Raw genomic sequence first — 18,587 nt, 5'->3', positions numbered from 1 at the left:
ATACATCAATTAATTTGTCCATCCCACGTTAATTAAGATAACAAGGAATCCGAGAGCAAGATATTTTTGGACGAAAACTGGAAATAAACCCCGGAAGAATGGATTGAATGTTGGGGAAATTTCGGCACAGAAACCTGAATTTAAAGAGGAACACCCAGATGGCAATTTTCGTGGGTTTTTCAATAATTTTTATTCATAAAGATTCAAAAGTTATTGAGTAGCTCAGCATGTTGCCTTACAGTTATTAATTTTTTTTAGGAACTAATTTTAAGTTCCACTTCGGCATTTACGCTCTTGCCAAGAGTTAATGGAAAATCTCGTCATCGGGATAGTTCGCGAATCCCCTGGGATAGCAACATTTTTCATTGCAAATTTTTTGATAATTGATTGACCTAGAAAAAAAAGCAATCAACACAGAGGAGATAAATGAGGACAATAATGATGAGAATTACTACTGAATGTTTTTGTTAGCAATGTACGACATCTGGCGATGGGCAAATGGAAATTATGGCAGATATATGGATTAAATTTTTTTCCTAATTTTTAAATAATTTTTATTTACAAAACTTTGAAAATTATCGACTAGTGGCGAATATTACATCGCAGTTATAAATATTTTCTTTATGAAAAACCGATTATTAGGTTTTACTTCAAGATTTCCGTTCTTGACAGGAGTAGTGGACTGTCTCGCCGGTGGCATATCTTGCGAATGCGCTGGAATATTAAAAATATTGGGTTAAATCTCCTAATCACCAGCAGTCGAGCGACGGAAAAAACGTAAAGATTCTCTAGTATTAAGTCTGACCTCTGATTCCCGAATTTCTTCTTACAAACTGGACAAATATTGAACTCAGTCATCAAGACACTTTGAGACTCGTAATGCATCCTCTGCTCTTGGACCTGCAGATGCTCAGCATGGAGCAGTCCCTTTAGAACTTGTGTCCTTCTCCTCTCATTCAGTTGATTCTGCAAGGACGCTTCCAAAAAGTGCCTGATTCTCCCGATCGGCACTGTATCGGGAAGAACCTCCAGAGCTTTAATTGGGGAGATCTTCGGGGCGTACTGCTCCAAAAGTTCCAACGCTGTCTCTAAATCAGGTTGAGCAGTTTTCTGGAGCTCTGAATTCCCTGAAAAAACCCTTCAAATTCACGCCATTCAAAGCAAAAAAAATTCTCCTTCAACTTTTCTCCATTCCTCCACGTCCTTTCACTGTTCTCGGTAATTTTAACATCCACAAAAGAAGTTCCAACAACTTACCAGCCATAAAGACAGGTTCTGGCTTAAGCAGCTGTTGAATTAGGGTCACATAGACCTCATCAGCCCCATCAGTCGATTTTCCTCTATCCCCGTTCTTCTGACCTTTCAGATAATAATGAAAATGTCACCCTGAGAATGTCACTTCTTCCAAACCATCAGTATCGAGCATATAGAATATTAGCGACACGAAGAATATAAATTTAGATATCTCCTGATAATTATTACAATTAATCATCAAAAAATAAATTCGCCCATAATAATTGAATTCACTTACCGTCATAGCCCCCATAAACATTCTGACAATACTTAATAGCCCTGGGCACATCATTCAACAAATTAACATAAATAGAGATCGCCTGCTGATGGCTTCCGAGTCGCCCCAGGATGATTGCCCTCTCCTCGAATAAACAGTCTGTGGGAAACTGGGCTAGAACTATCTCCGGTGTGTAATGCATGGACTTCTCAAGAAACTGCTGCAGTTTCTGTCTGACATGTTCAGCATTTTGTCTCTCGGCAGCTGTCGCCGAGGGACTCATGCCCGCCAGGCACTTTTCCTTGTACTGATGCACCAGAATATTATGGAAGAGAGAGTTCTCGTCCTCCCAGACCCTCACCACGTATTCTAAATAGGTGATAACGAGCCCTTTGTGCTGCCTCAGGAGATAATCCAGGACCTTCGGCCTCGGCAGCTGCTCAACCTCCTGTGAAGTTCACGATATGATCAACCGAAAAAAATATAGTCATCATTTTTTCATACAACATCTCCAGTTACTACCCTACCTGCACATCTTCCATGAATATTCTGAGCCCCTGTTCAGGATCCTGCTCCAACACCCACCCGGAGAACTTGAGAATGAGCTCCACATGCTCCTTCCCCAGATGCTGAAGGTACTGAATAGTCCTCTCAGTTCCCTTCAAGCTAGAGTCACTCTGTTTGCTCTGTTTCTCCAACAATTCAAGAGCCTTCTTGTGCTGTCCCTTGGTCTGATAAAGAATAATCAACTCCGGGTACTTCTGGTACTGCAGCAGAGTCTTCTCCGCCTCAGCCAGATGGCAATGATTCAGCCGCAATAACGGCGCCACTAGTGCGTCGTTGGTCTGCAGATAACACTTGAGGAGTGTCGTATCAATGATCTTAAGCAATTGCTCAGTAGCCGCTGCAGTCATAGTCTTCTTCTCCCTCTCCTTCTTCCCTTCCTTGCCATCCGTTCCTCCCATGAGATTGTGCCTGACTTCCGTCAGGAAACCGATCAAGGCTAGCAATCCATTCTCAAGATCGCGATCCTGTAGTTTTGGCAGGCCTGTCATCGGTTCAACCTCATTACCACTAGAGTCCGAGACAAGATAAGGGAAGAGACGAATCACCTCGTAGGGGTCTGTCCCCAGCTCGTGAAATTGCTTCATCGCTTCCTGGAATTTTTTATTGCAGAACAGGTGGTGGGCATACAGAGTCTGTATCTTATATGTTCGCTTCAATTTCTCGTCTTCTGTAGCTTCCGACAAATTCGTGAGCTTCAACGCCAGCTGGAATTGATTCTGCTCCAGGAGTTTGCGAATCTGCAGTTCAACGTCAACTGAACTTACACACCAGACCTGACTAATAGAGGCCACGTAGACCTTTCCCTGTTTGCATCTGCAGAGGAGACGTGACTTGTTAAGGTCCTGCAGTGTTTGAATGTGCAGGGAACCCTCCAGAGTGTACACTTCCAAGGTATCATGAACAATTCCCAGAAGATAGGGATCGTCCCAGGCGGTAGCACTTGGTGAGTCAGTCCACTTCACTGGATTGTGCTGAATCAACTCACCAAAGGTGTCCATTATGATCGATTGAGAGTCTTTCCCCAGGGCAAAGGACGAGTCGGAGAGCTTTGTGATACTGGGCTTTGGGGGTTTGCCTGTTGGAAAGAGCTCCTTCGTTTTGCCTTCCAGGGAGATTAGGGTGTAGGAGATACCGTGAAAACCAACGATCAGGGTCTCTCCGCACCAGGCAAGCTCCTTGGGGACGTCTGGGAGGGAGAGCTCATTTCGTGACTCTGCTCCCAGATCCTTGAACTGGTTCTCACGTCCTTTCCAGTAGTAGAGCTGGAGCTTACGTTTTACAGCGACACATAGACGAACTACTGCGTTCTTTTCACCAGTTAGACTTTCGGCTTCTTGAATATCCAGTGCGAAGAGCGTGGCTCCTTTTGTTTTTGGGAGTTGGTTTATTTGCTGGATGTTTATTGAGTTCAGGTCATGTACGCAGATGATGTCGTCTGGGGGGAGAGGGGGATTTTACTAGCTATTTTTACTTTTGTAGTGCAACGAATAAAGAAATTAATTAAGATAACCTACGGCAGATAATGAACTCAGACCTTCATGGAGAAAGAAATGAGTAAATAAATTTATCTAGTGATTCTCACCTGTCAATAAAATGAGTAAATTGAATTCAGGCACCACATCCACCTGCACTATTTTTTTTTTACTAAAATTCTTGCTGTACCTCAGCAGCTCTAATTTTCCATACTCGTTGGATTTAGGTGGAACATTGTAAATCAATAAATGACCTTCTCTAGTTCCAATTAATAAATTGTCGTCTGCAATAAAACAACAGGTGTAGAACAATTGAAAACAGATATGACAACAATCGATAGAAGAAATTGTATGCTCATCAGAATTCTCGGAAAAAGCTTGTACATGTTAACAAAGCAGTTAGAGTTTTGATAAATCTTGACCAATAATTGTATTTTTAATTTTTTTAAGCACGTAGAGTTGCCAGAGATTATGAAAGCTGTACCATAGGCTGCCATAGACTCAATCTGCACCGTCAGCTTGAGAATGGGGGTTGCTTCGTAAGCGTCGTGCATTTTTGCGTCTTCTTTCACCAATATTTTGGATGAAATTAAAACGGTGACAGGCGTGGAAGGTTAGTACCAGAGAAGATCCTCTTTGGGCGGAACTCTCATATCTACAGGGACGTTTGCTAACTGGCGATATCTTGTGTGTCGCATGCCTACAAGGGTGTTTGTGGGTTAATGGTATTGATTAATGCGGAAACCGGATCGGGATTACACAACACGAATAATTATAATTCTACCACAAATAGTCTTTATTGAAAACTCTAGAAACTTAAATATACAAAAGACGCTTTGGCTGCAGCTGTGGCGTGTTAACTCTCTAGGGAATACTAACTAGTTTTCAGTGCGCGACAACTCAGTCGTCGTCGCGCCTAGGGACAAGCTTCTGCTTGCGCTGGCGGCGCTGGTGAGGCTGCGTCGGTAAAACAGCCGCCGGGCGTGCTGATGGTAACGGGGGGAACGCCACATCTACTCCCCCTCCAGTGTCCTTGCCCGAAGGGGAAGGGAACGATACTTTTTTTCGGGAATACGTTCTCGCTGGTCGGTCCATTGAGGTAGATGGTAGAGGATCAGGTACTGTAACTGGAGGTGCTGGTTGGCTGGAGGTCCGGTCTCGTCGATTTTCGTCCTCTGTAGTCGAATGAGGTACTTTTGCGACGAAGGCTGGTTTAAGACGATCGACCGAGATGTTTTTCTCGACCCCATCGACGTCGACAATAAAGTTTCGATCGTCAACTCGTTTAATCACTCGATAGGGTCCAGCGTAGGGTGGTTCCAAAGGCTTCCTGACGGCGTCGATTCGCACGAAGACGTGTGAGCAGGTGTAGAGCTCTTTCAGGATGAAGCATCTGCTCTTGACGTGGTGAGCCGTGGGGGTTGGGCGTACTTTGCGTATATGCTCCCTGAACTTCTCCAGAAAGAAGTTTGGCTCAGCTGGCATGTCTGCCGTGGTGAAAAATTCGCCTGGGATCCTGAGCTCGGTGCCGTACAGGAGTTGAGCGGGAGAGGCATTAAGGTCCTCCTTAATGCAGGTCCGTAGGCCGAGCATGACGGTCGGCAGCAGCTCTGGCCATGGTGTAGGGGCGTTGCACATAAGTGCAGCCTTAACTGTCCGGTGCCATCTCTCCAATATCCCATTTGATTGAGGGTGATACGGAGAAGTGTGGATTTTGTTGGCTCCGATCATCTGGGCGAGAGCGGTGAACAGTCTGGACTCGAACTGGCTTCCTTGGTCTGTGGTGATGGTCAGCGGAGTGCCGAACTGCGTAACCCAGTGTCCGTAAAAGGCTGTGGCAATCGTGTCAGCCTCGATGTTAGAGAGTGGAACTGCCACGGGCCACCTGGTGAACCTGTCGATGATGGTCAGACAGTAGCGCAGTCCGTTCACACGAGGGAGCTCGATAATGTCTAAATGGACGTGGTCGAAACGATTGTCGGGCACGTCAATGTGGATAGGGTCCAGCCGGTTATGTCTCTGCACCTTGGAGCGCTGACAGGGGAGACATTCGCGGGTCCAACGAATGGCGTCACGTTTGATGCCAGGCCACACGAATTTCTCTTTAAGATGTCGTGCTGTCACTCGTCCAGAGGGGTGCGCCAGGTTATGCACGACCTCGAAGGCCTGTTGACGTAAAGCCTCCGGTATGAAGGGGCGAAGTCGTCCAGTTGAGATGTCGCAATAAATTTCGAACCCTTCGAGGATCAGAGGTTGGAGCTTCAGCGCCTTGTTGAAGCTGTTGACGAGTCGTGCCAGCTCCTGGTCGTTTTGTTGGGCCTCGTAAATGATGTCTGTGCTGAGGCCTTTGGGCATGTCGATGGTGCAAACTCGCGACAGAGCATCAGCGACGATGTTGTCCTCACCCTTTACGTGGACGATGGTGGTCGTGAACTGGGAGATGAAGCTCAGTTGGTTGACTTGTCGGGGTGATGCCTTCTCGGGTCGCTGGTGGAACGCGTAGACGAGGGGCTTGTGGTCCGTTTTCACGAAGAACTCACGACCCTCGACTATGTGTTTGAAGTACTTAATACCGGAGAAGATGGCGAGTAGCTCACGGTCATAAGTACTGTAGCGTTGCTCAGTGGGGCTCAGCTTCCTCGAGAAGAAACCTAATGGTTGCCATGTGGAATCAACGAGTTGCTCCAAGGCGCCTCCGATGGCTGAATCGGAAGCGTCAGTGGAGAGAGACAGAGGGGCTGATGCTGACAGAAAAGACGCCCTGGTGGCCTTGGCCACACTCTGCTTGCAACTCTCCAGGGCTGCTTCCGATTCCGGGGTCCAAGGGACTTTGCGCTTGTCCTTTTTCTTGGCCTGCTTCAGGTGCTCGTTCAGGGGGGCCTGGATCGCTGCGGCCAGAGGGATACAGCGGCGGTAGTAGTTAACCATGCCGAGGAATCTCCGGAGGTCCTCGATGGTCTCTGGCTTGGGGTAGCTCACAATTGCTTCTACCTTGTTGGTGGGTGGACAATAGCCATGCCTGTTAAGGGTGTACCCCAGGTACAGGACCTCCTCCTGAGCGAATTGGCACTTGCCTGGGTTGATCGTCAGGTGGTTGTTAAGAAGCAGCTTGAGGATGGCTTCCACATGGCGTTGATGTTGCTCTGGAGTCGTGGAATAGATGATGATGTCATCAATGTAACACGCAGCGAATTGACAATCTCGTAGCAAATTGTCCATATGCCTTTGAAAGGTTTGTGCGGCGTTGCACAGTCCAGGCGGCATGCCGCAAAACTCAAAAAGGCCGAAGGGAGTGGTCACCGCGGTCTTGGGGATGTCCTCTTCAGCTACTGGGATCTGGTGATAGGCACGCACCAGGTCTAGGGTGGTGAAGATGCTACTACCATGACAGCGCTGGATCACGTCCTCTATGTGCGGGATGGGGTAGCGATCGGGTGTCGTTTGGCGATTGAGCTGTCTGTAATCGCCTGTTGCACGCCATGCGCCGTCTTTCTTGGCCACCATATGTATCGGGCTGGACCACTGGCTGCTGGAAGGCCTAATGACACCGAACTGTAGGAGCAGGTCGAAATTCTCCTTGGCGGACTGGAGTTTCTCGCCAGCTAAACGACGTGGGCGCTCTGCTACAGGTGGGCCTGTGGTGGGGATGTGGTGTGCGACTGGGCTGCTGAAGCTGATCGTGGGGATCGGTGCAGGCTTGGTGACATCAATATACTTTTGCAGCAGTCCCGTGTAGAATGGAGGTAACTGCCGGGCTTTATCGACTGGAGAGACGTTGAAAATTGGGGTCTCGAGCAAGGTGCCGGTGACACTGAGACTGGTCACTTTGTCGACCAGACGGCGACCTTGGATGTCGATGAGCAAACCATAGTAGGCCAGCAGGTCTGCACCGATGATCGCAGTCTTAACGTCCGCAATGGTGAAGGGCCACTTCAGGGCACGACGGAGACCGAGGTTTAGGTTGAGCACCCGCTGTCCGTACGTGTGAATGATGGTTCCGTTGGCTGCATATAATTGGAACTCTGCTGGTTTTTCGTTGTGTTCTCGCTTGTCTCGTGGAATTATAGATATGACGGATCCAGAATCCACGAGGAACCTGATTTGTGAGATTCTGTCGGTGAAGAATAGGCGGTGTTCTTTGGTGTCCGGGTTGTTGTTGTTGAAGTCGCTGTCGCCTACCGCCATGACTGACGACAGCGGTTTTAGTTTCCCCGGCTCGATAGTTGACCATAGGTGGAGGAAACGAAGTTACAAGGTTTGTGACACTTACGTGCCTCATCTCCAAACCTTGCGTGGTACATGCACATACCTCCTGGAGCTGGCGAGTTTGGTCGCGAAGTAGAGGGGTGACGTGACCTGGACCTGCCTCTGTTGACGGCATGACCTAGCCTCTCGATGGACTTGGCCATGCTCTGGTTCAGGGTGATCAGCTGGGTCATCGCTTGTCGCAGCTCAGTAAGCTCTGAGGCCACTGAGCTCGTGTGTTGCTGGATGGGTAGCCTCGCATGGCTGGAAACAGCCATGACGGTTGTTCTCGAGGACTCCTCCAGCAGATCGTCAGCGGCGACGGCCAGGTCCTTCAATGGCAACGTCTTGGTGATTTTGAGGATCCTCCTCACGTCAGCAGGCAACAGTGACAGCCATTTGACCCGTAGAGTGTCCTCTGTGGCTCTGTTGCCAGCCAGCAATTGTAGCTGACGGAGTAACTGTGAGGGCTTCTGACTCCCCAGCTGTACCTCTGACAGGGCCTTTTCTAGCTGTCGGTCGGGAGAGTCGGTGATCCGTTTCAGAAGCTCTTGTTTGAGGTATTTGTACTTATCTGTTGCTGGGGGATTTTCCAGGATGTCAGGAATCTCCTGCAGGACGTCTGGGCTGAGGTGGCTTACCACGAGGTGGAATTTGTCGACGTCACCCGTAACACGGTAGGCCTCGAAGACGGAGTCAGCCTGATAGAACCAAAGTTGTGGCTGACTCTTACTAAAAACTGGCAATTTGAAGCGGTACCCGCGTGGTGCTTCAACGTTGGCCACGTGTGTCGAAGAATCAGGTTGATTGACGCACTCGATGTTGTCGTCGAGGTCGATCAACGAATCGTTGAGGTCGCCTCTCTGTCCGAAACCCAAGGGACTGCGTCGTCTCGTAGCATCCGGAGGTGGTCGTGGCGTGCTGTACATGTCGCTCTTTTGTTCGTTGAGTTTTGAGGTTAGCGTCGCCGTGAACTGCGTATATCACGTCGGGGTCACCAATTTTGTGGGTTAATGGTATTGATTAATGCGGAAACCGGATCGGGATTACACAACACGAATAATTATAATTCTACCACAAATAGTCTTTATTGAAAACTCTAGAAACTTAAATATACAAAAGACGCTTTGGCTGCAGCTGTGGCGTGTTAACTCTCTAGGGAATACTAACTAGTTTTCAGTGCGCGACAACTCAGTCGTCGTCGCGCCTAGGGACAAGCTTCTGCTTGCGCTGGCGGCGCTGGTGAGGCTGCGTCGGTAAAACAGCCGCCGGGCGTGCTGATGGTAACGGGGGGAACGCCACATGTTTATAATAAGTGGTGACCTCTGTCCGTCACAAATGAAATCCTCATACCTACAGGCAAAGAGGATAGACCAAAGTAGAGGCTCAGTTCTGGGGGTTTGACTGACGCCAGTTTCTCCACATTACCGACATGATTTCACCCCCGAAGAGACGGACACATAGTTAGAAGGTAATTAACGAATTTTGAGATGAATCTAATCTCAATCATTTGGGAATAGTTTAGGAAAGTTTAGGAATACATTCGCATAGTTTAGGAACTAATAGTTTATTTATAATTAATGACTCTTTTATTGGCGTATAGTTAGCAGGTGGAGCAGATGATAAGTTCGAATCTTAATCGGATTTGCATAGATCGATGTAACATAATTTGGGAAGTCTAAAAAACATTAATTCAGAGTTTAGGAATTAACTGTTATTATTTAATTAATGGTTTTCTAATTGTGACTGGGGGGCAGGCTGCGCATGCGCATACGCCCTTGTGGCCGAGGGTATACAGGGTCCCCTTTAGCCTCCTGCTGGTGGTGCACCGGCATGTTTTGGGGGTAATTTTGAACCGAAAAGTCCTTTTCCACTTTTCGCTCGGACGCACCCCTATCGAGATATTGGGGTGAAAAGCACGGCCAATGGGGCGCGAGAGAGAGGGGGAAAGATATTTCTCTCTCACTCATTGGCAATTTTAAAACAATCCTTTGGAGGGGGGGGAGGTGATTAGATTAGATAATTAATGTTTAAAATCGTCGAAATAGATGTCGAAATTCCCAGGGGATGGCTCGCGATTTTCGCGGAATCCGGAGCAATAAACGTGTTTTCTTGATTATCAAGTAAACAAATGGATTTACGGCCTTTTGTCACAAGACATTTTTTGCAGAGAATCAAATTTTCTACAACAAATGTCTTCTGGTGGCATCCCGTAAATCCATTAGTTTATTTAATAATTGGATTTAAAATTTTAACCAAAATCCTCAATTTATTAATAAACTTATACATTTTCGCGATTTTTACATAAGATAGTCGTTTTCTGGGTTTCGGGGGGGGGGGTGATGATTAGACCCCCCCCCCCAAGGATTCTCTTGAAATTGCCAATGAGTGAGAGAGAAATATCTTTCCCCCTCTCTCTCGCGCCCCATTGGCCGTGCTTTTCACCCCAATGTCTCGATAGGGGTGCGTCCGAGCGAAAAGTGGAAAAGGACTTTTCGGTTCAAAATTACCCCCAAAACATGCCGGTGCACCACCAGCAGGAGGCTAAATTGGACCCTGTATACCCTCGGCCACAAGGGCGTATGCGCATGCGCAGCCTGCCCCCCAGTCACAATTAGAAAACCATTAATTAAATAATAACAGTTAATTCCTAAACTCTGAATTAATGTTTTTTAGACTTCCCAAATTATGTTACATCGATCTATGCAAATCCGATTAAGATTCGAACTTATCATCTGCTCCACCTGCTAACTATACGCCAATAAAAGAGTCATTAATTATAAATAAACTATTAGTTCCTAAACTATGCGAATGTATTCCTAAACTTTCCTAAACTATTCCCAAATGATTGAGATTAGATTCATCTCAAAATTCGTTAATTACCTTCTAACTATGTGTCCGTCCCGAAGAGACGGGGCGCCACGAATCCTACTGGGGTATCAGCATATCGGCCAAGCCGGTAACGCCTCAGTAGCAGTCCCGCTCGGGGGTGAAATCGTGTCGGTAATGTGGAGAAACTGGCGTCAGTCAAACCCCCCGAACTGAACCTCTACTTTGGTCTATCCTCTTTGCCTACAGGGTGTCCGTAAGTCGTGAGCTCTAGAGCTCTGTCTGTCATTTCTTATACAAGATTTGTGGGAAAGAGAGGTTATGTAATACTTGCAAGACAATAAACCCCCTGTTGTTTAATCAGAAAAAAAATTGTTCCAACAATTCAAGTATTTATTTCAACAATTCAACCTCGCGGAACGTGCACTAAACAGCGACAGAAGGCGGTGCGAGAACACCAATTGAAGATGCTTCACTGACAGAACTTTACAAGATGTTCTGAATGTCAGAAACCTGTGTATTTCCAAGAAAGCGGTACCTTAAATAGATTCACATATTCCTTTCTGATGAAAAAGAAAGACATTAACCGACACAGCAAAAGATCTTTTTCTTCTTTTTCCACCAACGCTGAAATTTTCCACTCTCATCATCACTACAAAGTGCAATCTTAGAGAGGCTATCACCGGATAATGAGCCCTCGACAGAAGCTGTATCACAAAAACTTGAATTCATATGCCAGTGCAGCATATCGGGTTCACCTTTGTCATAAAAATCATGGTTCTTCTGAGTTGATTTTTTCCCCTCTAAATGATAGCTGTGTGGCTCATTACGATGATTAAAAAAGCGATTCTCGTGAATGTTTATTTTTAGTTGTGTGAAGTCATCCGGAGGATTTTCCGATCGGGTAGAACCATAAGATTTCTTTGAATCCGACGGCATTCCTTCGAGTGGCAGAAGAGCAAATTTCTTTGGATACAATGGAAAGTCTACTTCTTGATAGCCAAATGGTGTCATGGGTGTTGTAATATCACTGGCATTATTTGCAAATTCCATTTTAGTTTGTGCCAAGATTTCTCCCTCCAGGAATATTCGAAAGGCTCTTTTACTTGCCTGAACGTGCTTCAAGTTAGTTCGGCGTGATTTATCAACGTAATCTTCGCAATTGATCTTGACACTTGTTTTCTTCCTTCGACCATCTTTAGACCTCGATTTCTCGAGATTGTCCAACAATAGTCCTCTTTTTGTTTCTCTAACGTGGCCAATCTCACTGGGATTCTCTGAAGTAGCTGATTCGGTTATTGGCTGTCACTTACTCACGAGGAAAGAGTGATCACTTTGCCGACGATGTTGGTACATCAATGGCGCCAATAAACTACTGTCTTTGCTCTTGTAATGTTCATTGAAGTCTAATCGCACACTCAAGAGTTGCAAAGATACATCCTCAGTCGACGCCAGCATCAAGAGGAATTTCTTCACTTGATCCTGATAAGTTTTCGACAATACCTTCAACTGTTTCGACAGAGTTGTAAGATATTTAGAGAATGCGTTCATTCTCTCGATGGCATCGGCATCCGCAGTAGTCGTTCTACCCCAAGTTTTACTCTTTTCGCTCTGAACATTGATGAATTTATTTGTCTTCATCCTAGCCTCATACTCGACTGTAGCCCGCGCTAAAAATGTTTCTTCAATACTCTGGAGACTCAAAATTGGATTGTAAACTGTACGCAACTGATCTCTCAATTCCTGAGAATTTTCATCCAAAAGTGTTCCTTTCTTAACCGAATCAACGAAATTGTCATGAGCCAAAATGATATCGTCCAATGATGTCGCTTGTTTCAGATTATTTGTAAAAACATCCCATGAGCACTCAATTACTTCGAACAGAAAATAATATTGCATTTGGTGAACTAAGTGCACCATTGAACTTGTTATCAGATGAATGAGATTTTGGATTGGCAAGACCTCTGGCATTTTTCGCAAAATTTTAGCTGTTGTAATCTCATGCTTCCAAATCGTTGAAAGAATGTATTCCATTCGCTTTGCTTTCCACAGCGAAAAGAATACCGCCTGGTACGTTCCTCTACATGGCTCCAGTATCTGTAAAGAAATGCAATGAAACCAAAAACGGATAAAAATATGTTATAGATCGAAAAATTATCGAATAAAATTTCATCTCGATGAATGAGAGTGCAAGACTTACCGTTCCAATGGGTCCATCCACATTGTAATCCAGCATGAAGACATCCCACCCAGTTTCATTCTCCGATGGAGGTAGCATTCTGATGTCCAGCCTTCTTTGGACATCGATATCCTCGATTTTCGTGCAAGTCGCCCTTATAGCAGTCTCCAACACCGACGAAATATTATGTGGATACAAGGAATTCGCTGGTTTCGCCAACTGAGGCTCCAACAAATGCATGAGATGTTGAACAAAATGGCCCTGGCCCAGCAGCAAATACCCTTTGATACCTTGCAGATGATCCATCAGTTGATACTCCTTTGTAAGTATCTCAACAACTCTGGTGGACGTCTCCTTGTACGCAGCTTCCATGATAGTTTGCAAGGGCCCGTCCGGATCCATATCAAAGAAAGCCTCGACATTACACTTTCCTGGGCCATCGCTGAATATTTCGTCATCCCTTCCATGAAGAGGCGTTGAATCTTTGCACACTTCTCTGAGAAAGTTAATACTCTTTCCTGTTCCAAGGATCTTCCTTGCCTGTGACTTGCTGATGAAACTGGGGACCATGGCATCTCTGACTAGATACTTCTCATGCCACATTCTGTCACCATTTACGTTAGGACGGGCCTCAATGAAAAATTCTTGAAATGGATCATCCAAAATGCCATCAGTGATCCATCGAATCAGCATGTTGTAGAGCGGCTCACAAACACTTTCCAGAATTCTTTTAACGAGCTTTTGGACTCTTGGATCCCCGTGATGACTGAATTCGTAGACAACTGATGCTAGGGCCCCTCCTTTCTGCTCTTGACAAGCGCGAACAATACTGGCTAGCCATTTCAGACTTTCCAGAGGATCGTACGCCCACAGGTGAAGATGGGACAAGGTAACTGGTTCGAAGCCTATGGATCCCTGTGCTCTGTTGACTTCTTCCTGCATCATCGCTATCAATCGATAGTATTCAGACAATTCTTTATGTAAGGCAGCGACGAGGCTGTCTGACACTCTCCCAGCTCCTTTTGGGGAGATCCTTTCGAGGCCACGACGAACAGCGTTGTGCAGGTAACCGAGTTCGCTGAGACGAAGAACTGCCTGTTGGTGATAGCGATTGAGCTTCGCTTGATGGCCTATTTGAAAACCATACGTTGTATCCAGCTTTAATATTCTCCCCTCAATGCCCTGGAATGAGTAGATGAGCTCCTGAACAAGAATATCTTCGGATATGCAGTCCTCATTGAATATCCTGCTGGTGCTCAGTGGCGTTCCCTGACTGCTTGAATCTGGTGTGTTGAGAGCGACTATGTGTGCTTGAGATCCTGATGAAGGGGTCTGAGCACTCGTTGATGCCACCGGTGAAGGCAATCCCAATCGCATATCGTGTAAGGAAAATCTGTCGCGCTCTCCTGACTGGCTCATGTGCAGGAGAAATACCAGGATTCCAACTCGATTTCTCAGGGGATTGTCTTTCAGATCATTCATTAATTTTTCAAGGTAAATATTTTCCCTTGTAGTAAGTTTATTTTTTATATGATTGATTACGGATATCTCGTCATCACGAAATGCCTCAACGCCCTGAGTCGATGATAAGAGGCCCAGGGAGAACCGCATGAATCGTCTTATTATCTCTAGAAATATTTATTTCTCATTTAAAATATCCAGTTGTGATGTTCGATTACACAAGTGGAGAAGGATTTCGCTGAGGAAAACTATCCAAAACCTACATAACCTCACCTGGTTTTTGTTCTCCACACATGGACGTTATCATTTGTTGAATCAAGTCGCTGACCGTTTCGGCTTCTGCTGCACTCATGATTCTCAAATATTTTTTCAATTTTCATAACAAAGAAGGATAAAAAAAGTTCTTTTAATTGTTCATCAGAGATTTCTTATGAGAGGAATGTCAAACGACGCCAAAAACCAACGTCAAATTGATCACGTGATTATTTTTTTTGAGAGGTCTCGGAAAAATCACAAGATAGCGCAACATGTGGGGGTTTGGTCGGTAAAGCTGAGAATCAATCAGATCCCAGGGGTAGTGACGGAGTTTGCCATCAGCACCAAAGACGTAAACAAACGTAAACATTTGTGTCTGAGACAAGCGTGATCAAACCCGTTTATGAAATGATTTATAAGTCAATTCCACGTAGAAGTAGTGGACAGATGAATATTCTCAAAAGGTAATGGGATTCTCTTAACTTCTTCGTTCATTTTATTCTTGTTGATTAACACAATTGGCCAAAAAATGGAACGACCGATGGGACAGTCACAACCGTTGGGAAATACTGGAAATATGATACGTAATAATTCGGCTGATTCTAGTAGTAGTCTTAAAAACAATGAAATGCCTACAAAAAAAGGGCAGACATGTGTACCGGAGATGAAGAATGCCAATGAGGAGAATCAGCAGGTGATGGTTAAGATTGAAAACTTGGGTATCCAAAATTCCAGGTACAATAAATTAATGTATCATTAAAGTTCTTTATTTATTGGTGGTGTTGAGGATGGACATTAATGTCACAGTATCGATGGATTTTTCAGTGTAACCATCAATGTCGAAGTCATTTCAGTCAGTCCAAACGGCCTGAAAAAGATTAAAAATGGAAGACATTGTTTTGCATTCACTATTCGCGATGAGACTGGAACAACAACGGCCATAGCCTGGGAAGAAGTAGCAATACCACTGTCAAAAGTTATTGCGATTGGGCAGTCCATAAAAATAATAAATGGATATGTTGAGAAAGCAAAAAATAATCCGGACCAACATCTCATAATATTGAGTCAAACAAGTTCAGTTGAAATATTCAAAGAGAATAAAAAAGTGTACCTTGTCACCAGTGAGGGATGTCAATCACTTTTAGTGCGACCAGCAGCTGAACTACAGGTAGACGAAGTTCAGCGGAAAAAAATCTGCTTATCTAGTGGAGTTCAGAAAATCGCTGATTTAACAGCTGCCCAACAATGTAGCTGTATCAAAATGGAAGTTATGACTATGATAACAAATGGCATCATTTGTAGTGCCAATGGAAAACAGTATTTGCGTTTTATTGGTCATGATGATACTGGAGAAATTTGTTGTTCCATTTTTGAGCCGCATTCTCGCACAACCGGTCATCTCATTCAGGTAATACTGATAGATCTATCATAATTTTTTGTTGATTTCCAATTAAACTAGATAAGACTCAATCTTGTCTCGGCAGGTAGGCGTTGATCTTCAATTAGAAAACATAAAAGTCAAGCCTGTCAACTCATCATACACCAGAGTCTGTAACAATGATTTTGAGATTGTTGTCTATCCTGAGAGTTGCATAAAGATTCTGGAAGACAAAACTGAAGAGACTGTAGCCCCTACAGAAAGGCCTTCAGAACTGATGGACCAGGCACTAACCTCACAGCCCATCAAAAACCCTGTGGTTGAACCAATGGAGGTCACATCAACGAGCCCTTCTGATGCAAAAGTATCATCAGCTGCTGAAGATTCGTCAACTTGTGCACAAAGAGAGAAAATCATCGAATTAAACTCTCAAAGGCAGTGTGAAAGTATCGAATTGAAAGTCTCGCAATTGGTAACAAATGGTGTAGCAGTCAGTCACGGCGGCATGAAGTACGTCCGTTTCATTGGTACTGATGACACTGGAGAAATTTGTTGTTCAATTTTCGAGCCGCTTTCTGTTTCATTGGGTCACCTTGTTCAGGTAATAATGATCTGTATCCATTAACTTAATATTTTAAGAAGGGTCGTCGTGGATTTATATCATGTTTCTAGGAGTAATTTCATTATTAAAACAGTATTAAATTTCGTCTCTCCAGGTGGGCCTTTCTGTTCAAGTAGGAAATGTAAAAGTGAAGGCTGTAAACGCTGCATACCCTAAAGTCTGTAACAACGATTTTGAAATTGTTCTCTATCGCGGGAGTCGCATGAAAATTTTGGAACCCGAACCTGGAGAGATTATAGCAGCTCCTGGAATGCCTCCAGAGCAGGAAGATAAACAAACAGCCGCAGAGTGTATCGAGGACCCCGTGGTTGAACCACAGGAGGTCATACCAAAGGAACCTTCTGATACAAACACCGCATCAACTGCTGCAGATTTGTCATCGGGCGCACAAAAGTTCAAAGTTAATGAGTTAACGGTTGACGTGCCGTGTAAATGCATCGAATTAAAAATTCTGACGATGATAACAGATGGAATACCACTCAGCCGAGGAGGTACGACTTACCTGCGTTTCATTGGGGCTGATGATACTGGAGAAATCGCCTGCACGGTTTTCGAACCGCATTCTATCGAAGCCGGTCCTCATCTTCGGGTAACTAATGAAGTAGCAACTGCGTATCAAACTATGATATCGATATTGAATTTGACTAACTTCATAATTAAATATTGTGTTCACAGAGCGGGGCTTATGTTCTATTAGAACAGCCACTAGTCCAGCCGGTTAACATTAACTTCGCTATTTGGTGCAAGAATAGTTTAGAAATACATGTTTCTCGAAACAGCAGCATCAAAGTCCTAAAGCAGGAGCTTAACGACATGCCAACAACCAATGGAACACCTCCTATGGATGAGGACCAGCAAGGGTACCCACTGCCTGTTGAGCAACCCATGATTAAAATGTTGAAGCAAGAAGAAGTTGCAGACACGACAATACTTGCCCAAATCAGCAAGACTCCGATTATTGGTGACAAGTGAGTAAAAACTGTTAATCCTCGAATTCTGTGATTCGAAACAATAGAACATTATCTAACAAATATTAACCTCTCAATGACAATATTTTCCTGATTTATTAAATTCAATGTCGAGTATTATTTAAAGAGTCTTTCCATTACTGAAGATTAGTCTTTAAAGAATCCTGAATTGATAAATTAATTCATCATTTATTTACAGTTTCCAGATAACAGAATGTATCGAACTTGAAGTGAAGTGTTTCCTATTCCCAGGTGTTCACACAGATTCAAAAAATAGAAGTTATATTATTTTCATTGGGGCAGGTACCTTGGGAGAAATTTGTTGCTCCGTTTTCAATCCTGACAGAATTATCGAGGATATTGAAGTGGGTTCATGTGTGAAGCTGCTAGACGCGCAAATTAAGACCGTAGACCCAAGATTGCCCAGATTCTGTGATAATGATTTCGAAATTTTGGTAGATGGGGGGAATAATATCCAAATTTTGAGCAAATTCTCTAGGGTAAGGGATGTTGTTAGGCTTGGTGCTTTGGCAAATGTGAAAAATCAGGAACCCTACGCTTTCGTTGATGTTCTTACTGTTCTGTGTGAGTTGGAAAATGAAGACATGTATCCGTTCAGTCCTCTTCCTAAAATAATAGTTGCCGATGAAGACGGTGGTATTGAGGTACCGATAATCTTCCCATCTGCATCCTTCGTTGATCCCTCCTTGCGTGTCAATACGGTAATCTCCTGCCGAAACCTTCAAGTGCGTATATCCCAGGGAAACTACGAACTACACTTCGTGCCGGAAAAATCAGCAATAGTGGTACACGATGTAAAGAAATTAAGGAAGAGCGGAAGGAAGGCTTAGGCACCTCTCGGAGACCATTCTGAAGACTAAAAATGAAAGAAGTTCTTGTTTATTGCCATTATTCTGATTTAAAGTGTTGAATTAGAGTAAATTCAAAGTTTTATACCTCTCATTTATAATTAAGAAGTGCATTCTATTAGTATGGACATTTATTTTGAAAAATAAAAATTGAAGAAAATCATTACGAGTTGGGTTGAACGTCGATTTGTTTATAGTCTAAACATAGAGTAATACTCATGACTAAATGGAA

General features: G+C 44.5%; 4 protein-coding genes across 6 annotated transcripts; 1 reads left to right on the top strand and 3 right to left on the bottom strand.

The window, feature by feature from the left end:
* Positions 1-237: 237 nt before the first annotated feature.
* LOC135163091 (vam6/Vps39-like protein) lies at positions 238-4,189 on the bottom strand. 3 transcript variants are annotated; one of them, XM_064122263.1, is made up of 7 exons: positions 4,034-4,189; positions 3,660-3,833; positions 2,038-3,512; positions 1,532-1,958; positions 1,258-1,359; positions 806-1,127; positions 238-714 (listed from the first exon to the last, which is right to left on the bottom strand). In XM_064122263.1, the coding sequence occupies exons 1-7, from the start codon at positions 4,101-4,103 to the stop codon at positions 651-653; spliced, it is 2,634 nt and encodes an 877-aa protein (XP_063978333.1). In that variant the 5' UTR covers positions 4,104-4,189; the 3' UTR covers positions 238-650. The 3 variants fall into 3 exon arrangements, with proteins under 3 accessions (XP_063978333.1, XP_063978334.1, XP_063978335.1); XM_064122264.1 differs by lacking the exons at positions 238-714; positions 806-1,127 and having other exon boundaries at positions 1,261-1,401; XM_064122265.1 differs by lacking the exons at positions 238-714; positions 806-1,127 and having other exon boundaries at positions 1,345-1,468.
* A 3,562-nt stretch (positions 4,190-7,751) lies between these two features.
* On the bottom strand, positions 7,752-8,723 carry LOC135162631 (uncharacterized). The gene has a single exon (XM_064121281.1). It carries the CDS (start codon positions 8,721-8,723, stop codon positions 7,752-7,754), a length of 972 nt encoding a protein of 323 aa, XP_063977351.1.
* A 2,272-nt stretch (positions 8,724-10,995) lies between these two features.
* On the bottom strand, positions 10,996-14,748 carry LOC135162681 (gamma-tubulin complex component 3). The gene is made up of 3 exons (XM_064121414.1): positions 14,537-14,748; positions 12,824-14,430; positions 10,996-12,720 (listed from the first exon to the last, which is right to left on the bottom strand). Exons 1-3 carry the CDS (start codon positions 14,613-14,615, stop codon positions 11,929-11,931), a joined length of 2,478 nt encoding a protein of 825 aa, XP_063977484.1. The 5' UTR covers positions 14,616-14,748; the 3' UTR covers positions 10,996-11,928.
* Positions 14,749-14,779: 31 nt separating this feature from the next.
* Positions 14,780-18,521, top strand: LOC135162680 (uncharacterized). The gene is made up of 6 exons (XM_064121413.1): positions 14,780-15,253; positions 15,344-15,926; positions 16,003-16,497; positions 16,613-17,107; positions 17,194-17,486; positions 17,686-18,521. Exons 1-6 carry the CDS (start codon positions 15,048-15,050, stop codon positions 18,335-18,337), a joined length of 2,724 nt encoding a protein of 907 aa, XP_063977483.1. The 5' UTR covers positions 14,780-15,047; the 3' UTR covers positions 18,338-18,521.
* Positions 18,522-18,587: the final 66 nt, after the last annotated feature.

This window comes from Diachasmimorpha longicaudata, chromosome 5 (assembly GCF_034640455.1).
Source record: "Diachasmimorpha longicaudata isolate KC_UGA_2023 chromosome 5, iyDiaLong2, whole genome shotgun sequence".
NCBI classification, from domain to species: Eukaryota; Metazoa; Arthropoda; class Insecta; order Hymenoptera; family Braconidae; genus Diachasmimorpha; species Diachasmimorpha longicaudata.
Note: the sequence above shows the minus strand (reverse complement) of the source record. Positions and strands in the feature narration are given on the sequence as shown.

Coding starts and splice junctions, on each gene's coding strand:
- LOC135163091 (XM_064122263.1), bottom strand. CDS start 4,103: ATGCACGACGCTTACGAAGCAACCCCCATTCTCAAGCTGACGGTGCAG. Junction 3,513..3,659: donor TTTACTCATTTTATTGACAG/GTGAGAATCACT, acceptor CTCTCCCCCCAG/ACGACATCATCTGCGTACAT. Junction 1,959..2,037: donor TATTCATGGAAGATGTGCAG/GTAGGGTAGTAA, acceptor TGAACTTCACAG/GAGGTTGAGCAGCTGCCGAG.
- LOC135162631 (XM_064121281.1), bottom strand. CDS start 8,723: ATGTACAGCACGCCACGACCACCTCCGGATGCTACGAGACGACGCAGT.
- LOC135162681 (XM_064121414.1), bottom strand. CDS start 14,615: ATGAGTGCAGCAGAAGCCGAAACGGTCAGCGACTTGATTCAACAAATG. Junction 14,431..14,536: donor GTGTGGAGAACAAAAACCAG/GTGAGGTTATGT, acceptor AAATATTTCTAG/AGATAATAAGACGATTCATG. Junction 12,721..12,823: donor TGGATGGACCCATTGGAACG/GTAAGTCTTGCA, acceptor ATTTCTTTACAG/ATACTGGAGCCATGTAGAGG.
- LOC135162680 (XM_064121413.1), top strand. CDS start 15,048: ATGGAACGACCGATGGGACAGTCACAACCGTTGGGAAATACTGGAAAT. Junction 15,254..15,343: donor TTGGGTATCCAAAATTCCAG/GTACAATAAATT, acceptor TGGATTTTTCAG/TGTAACCATCAATGTCGAAG. Junction 16,498..16,612: donor CATTGGGTCACCTTGTTCAG/GTAATAATGATC, acceptor TCGTCTCTCCAG/GTGGGCCTTTCTGTTCAAGT.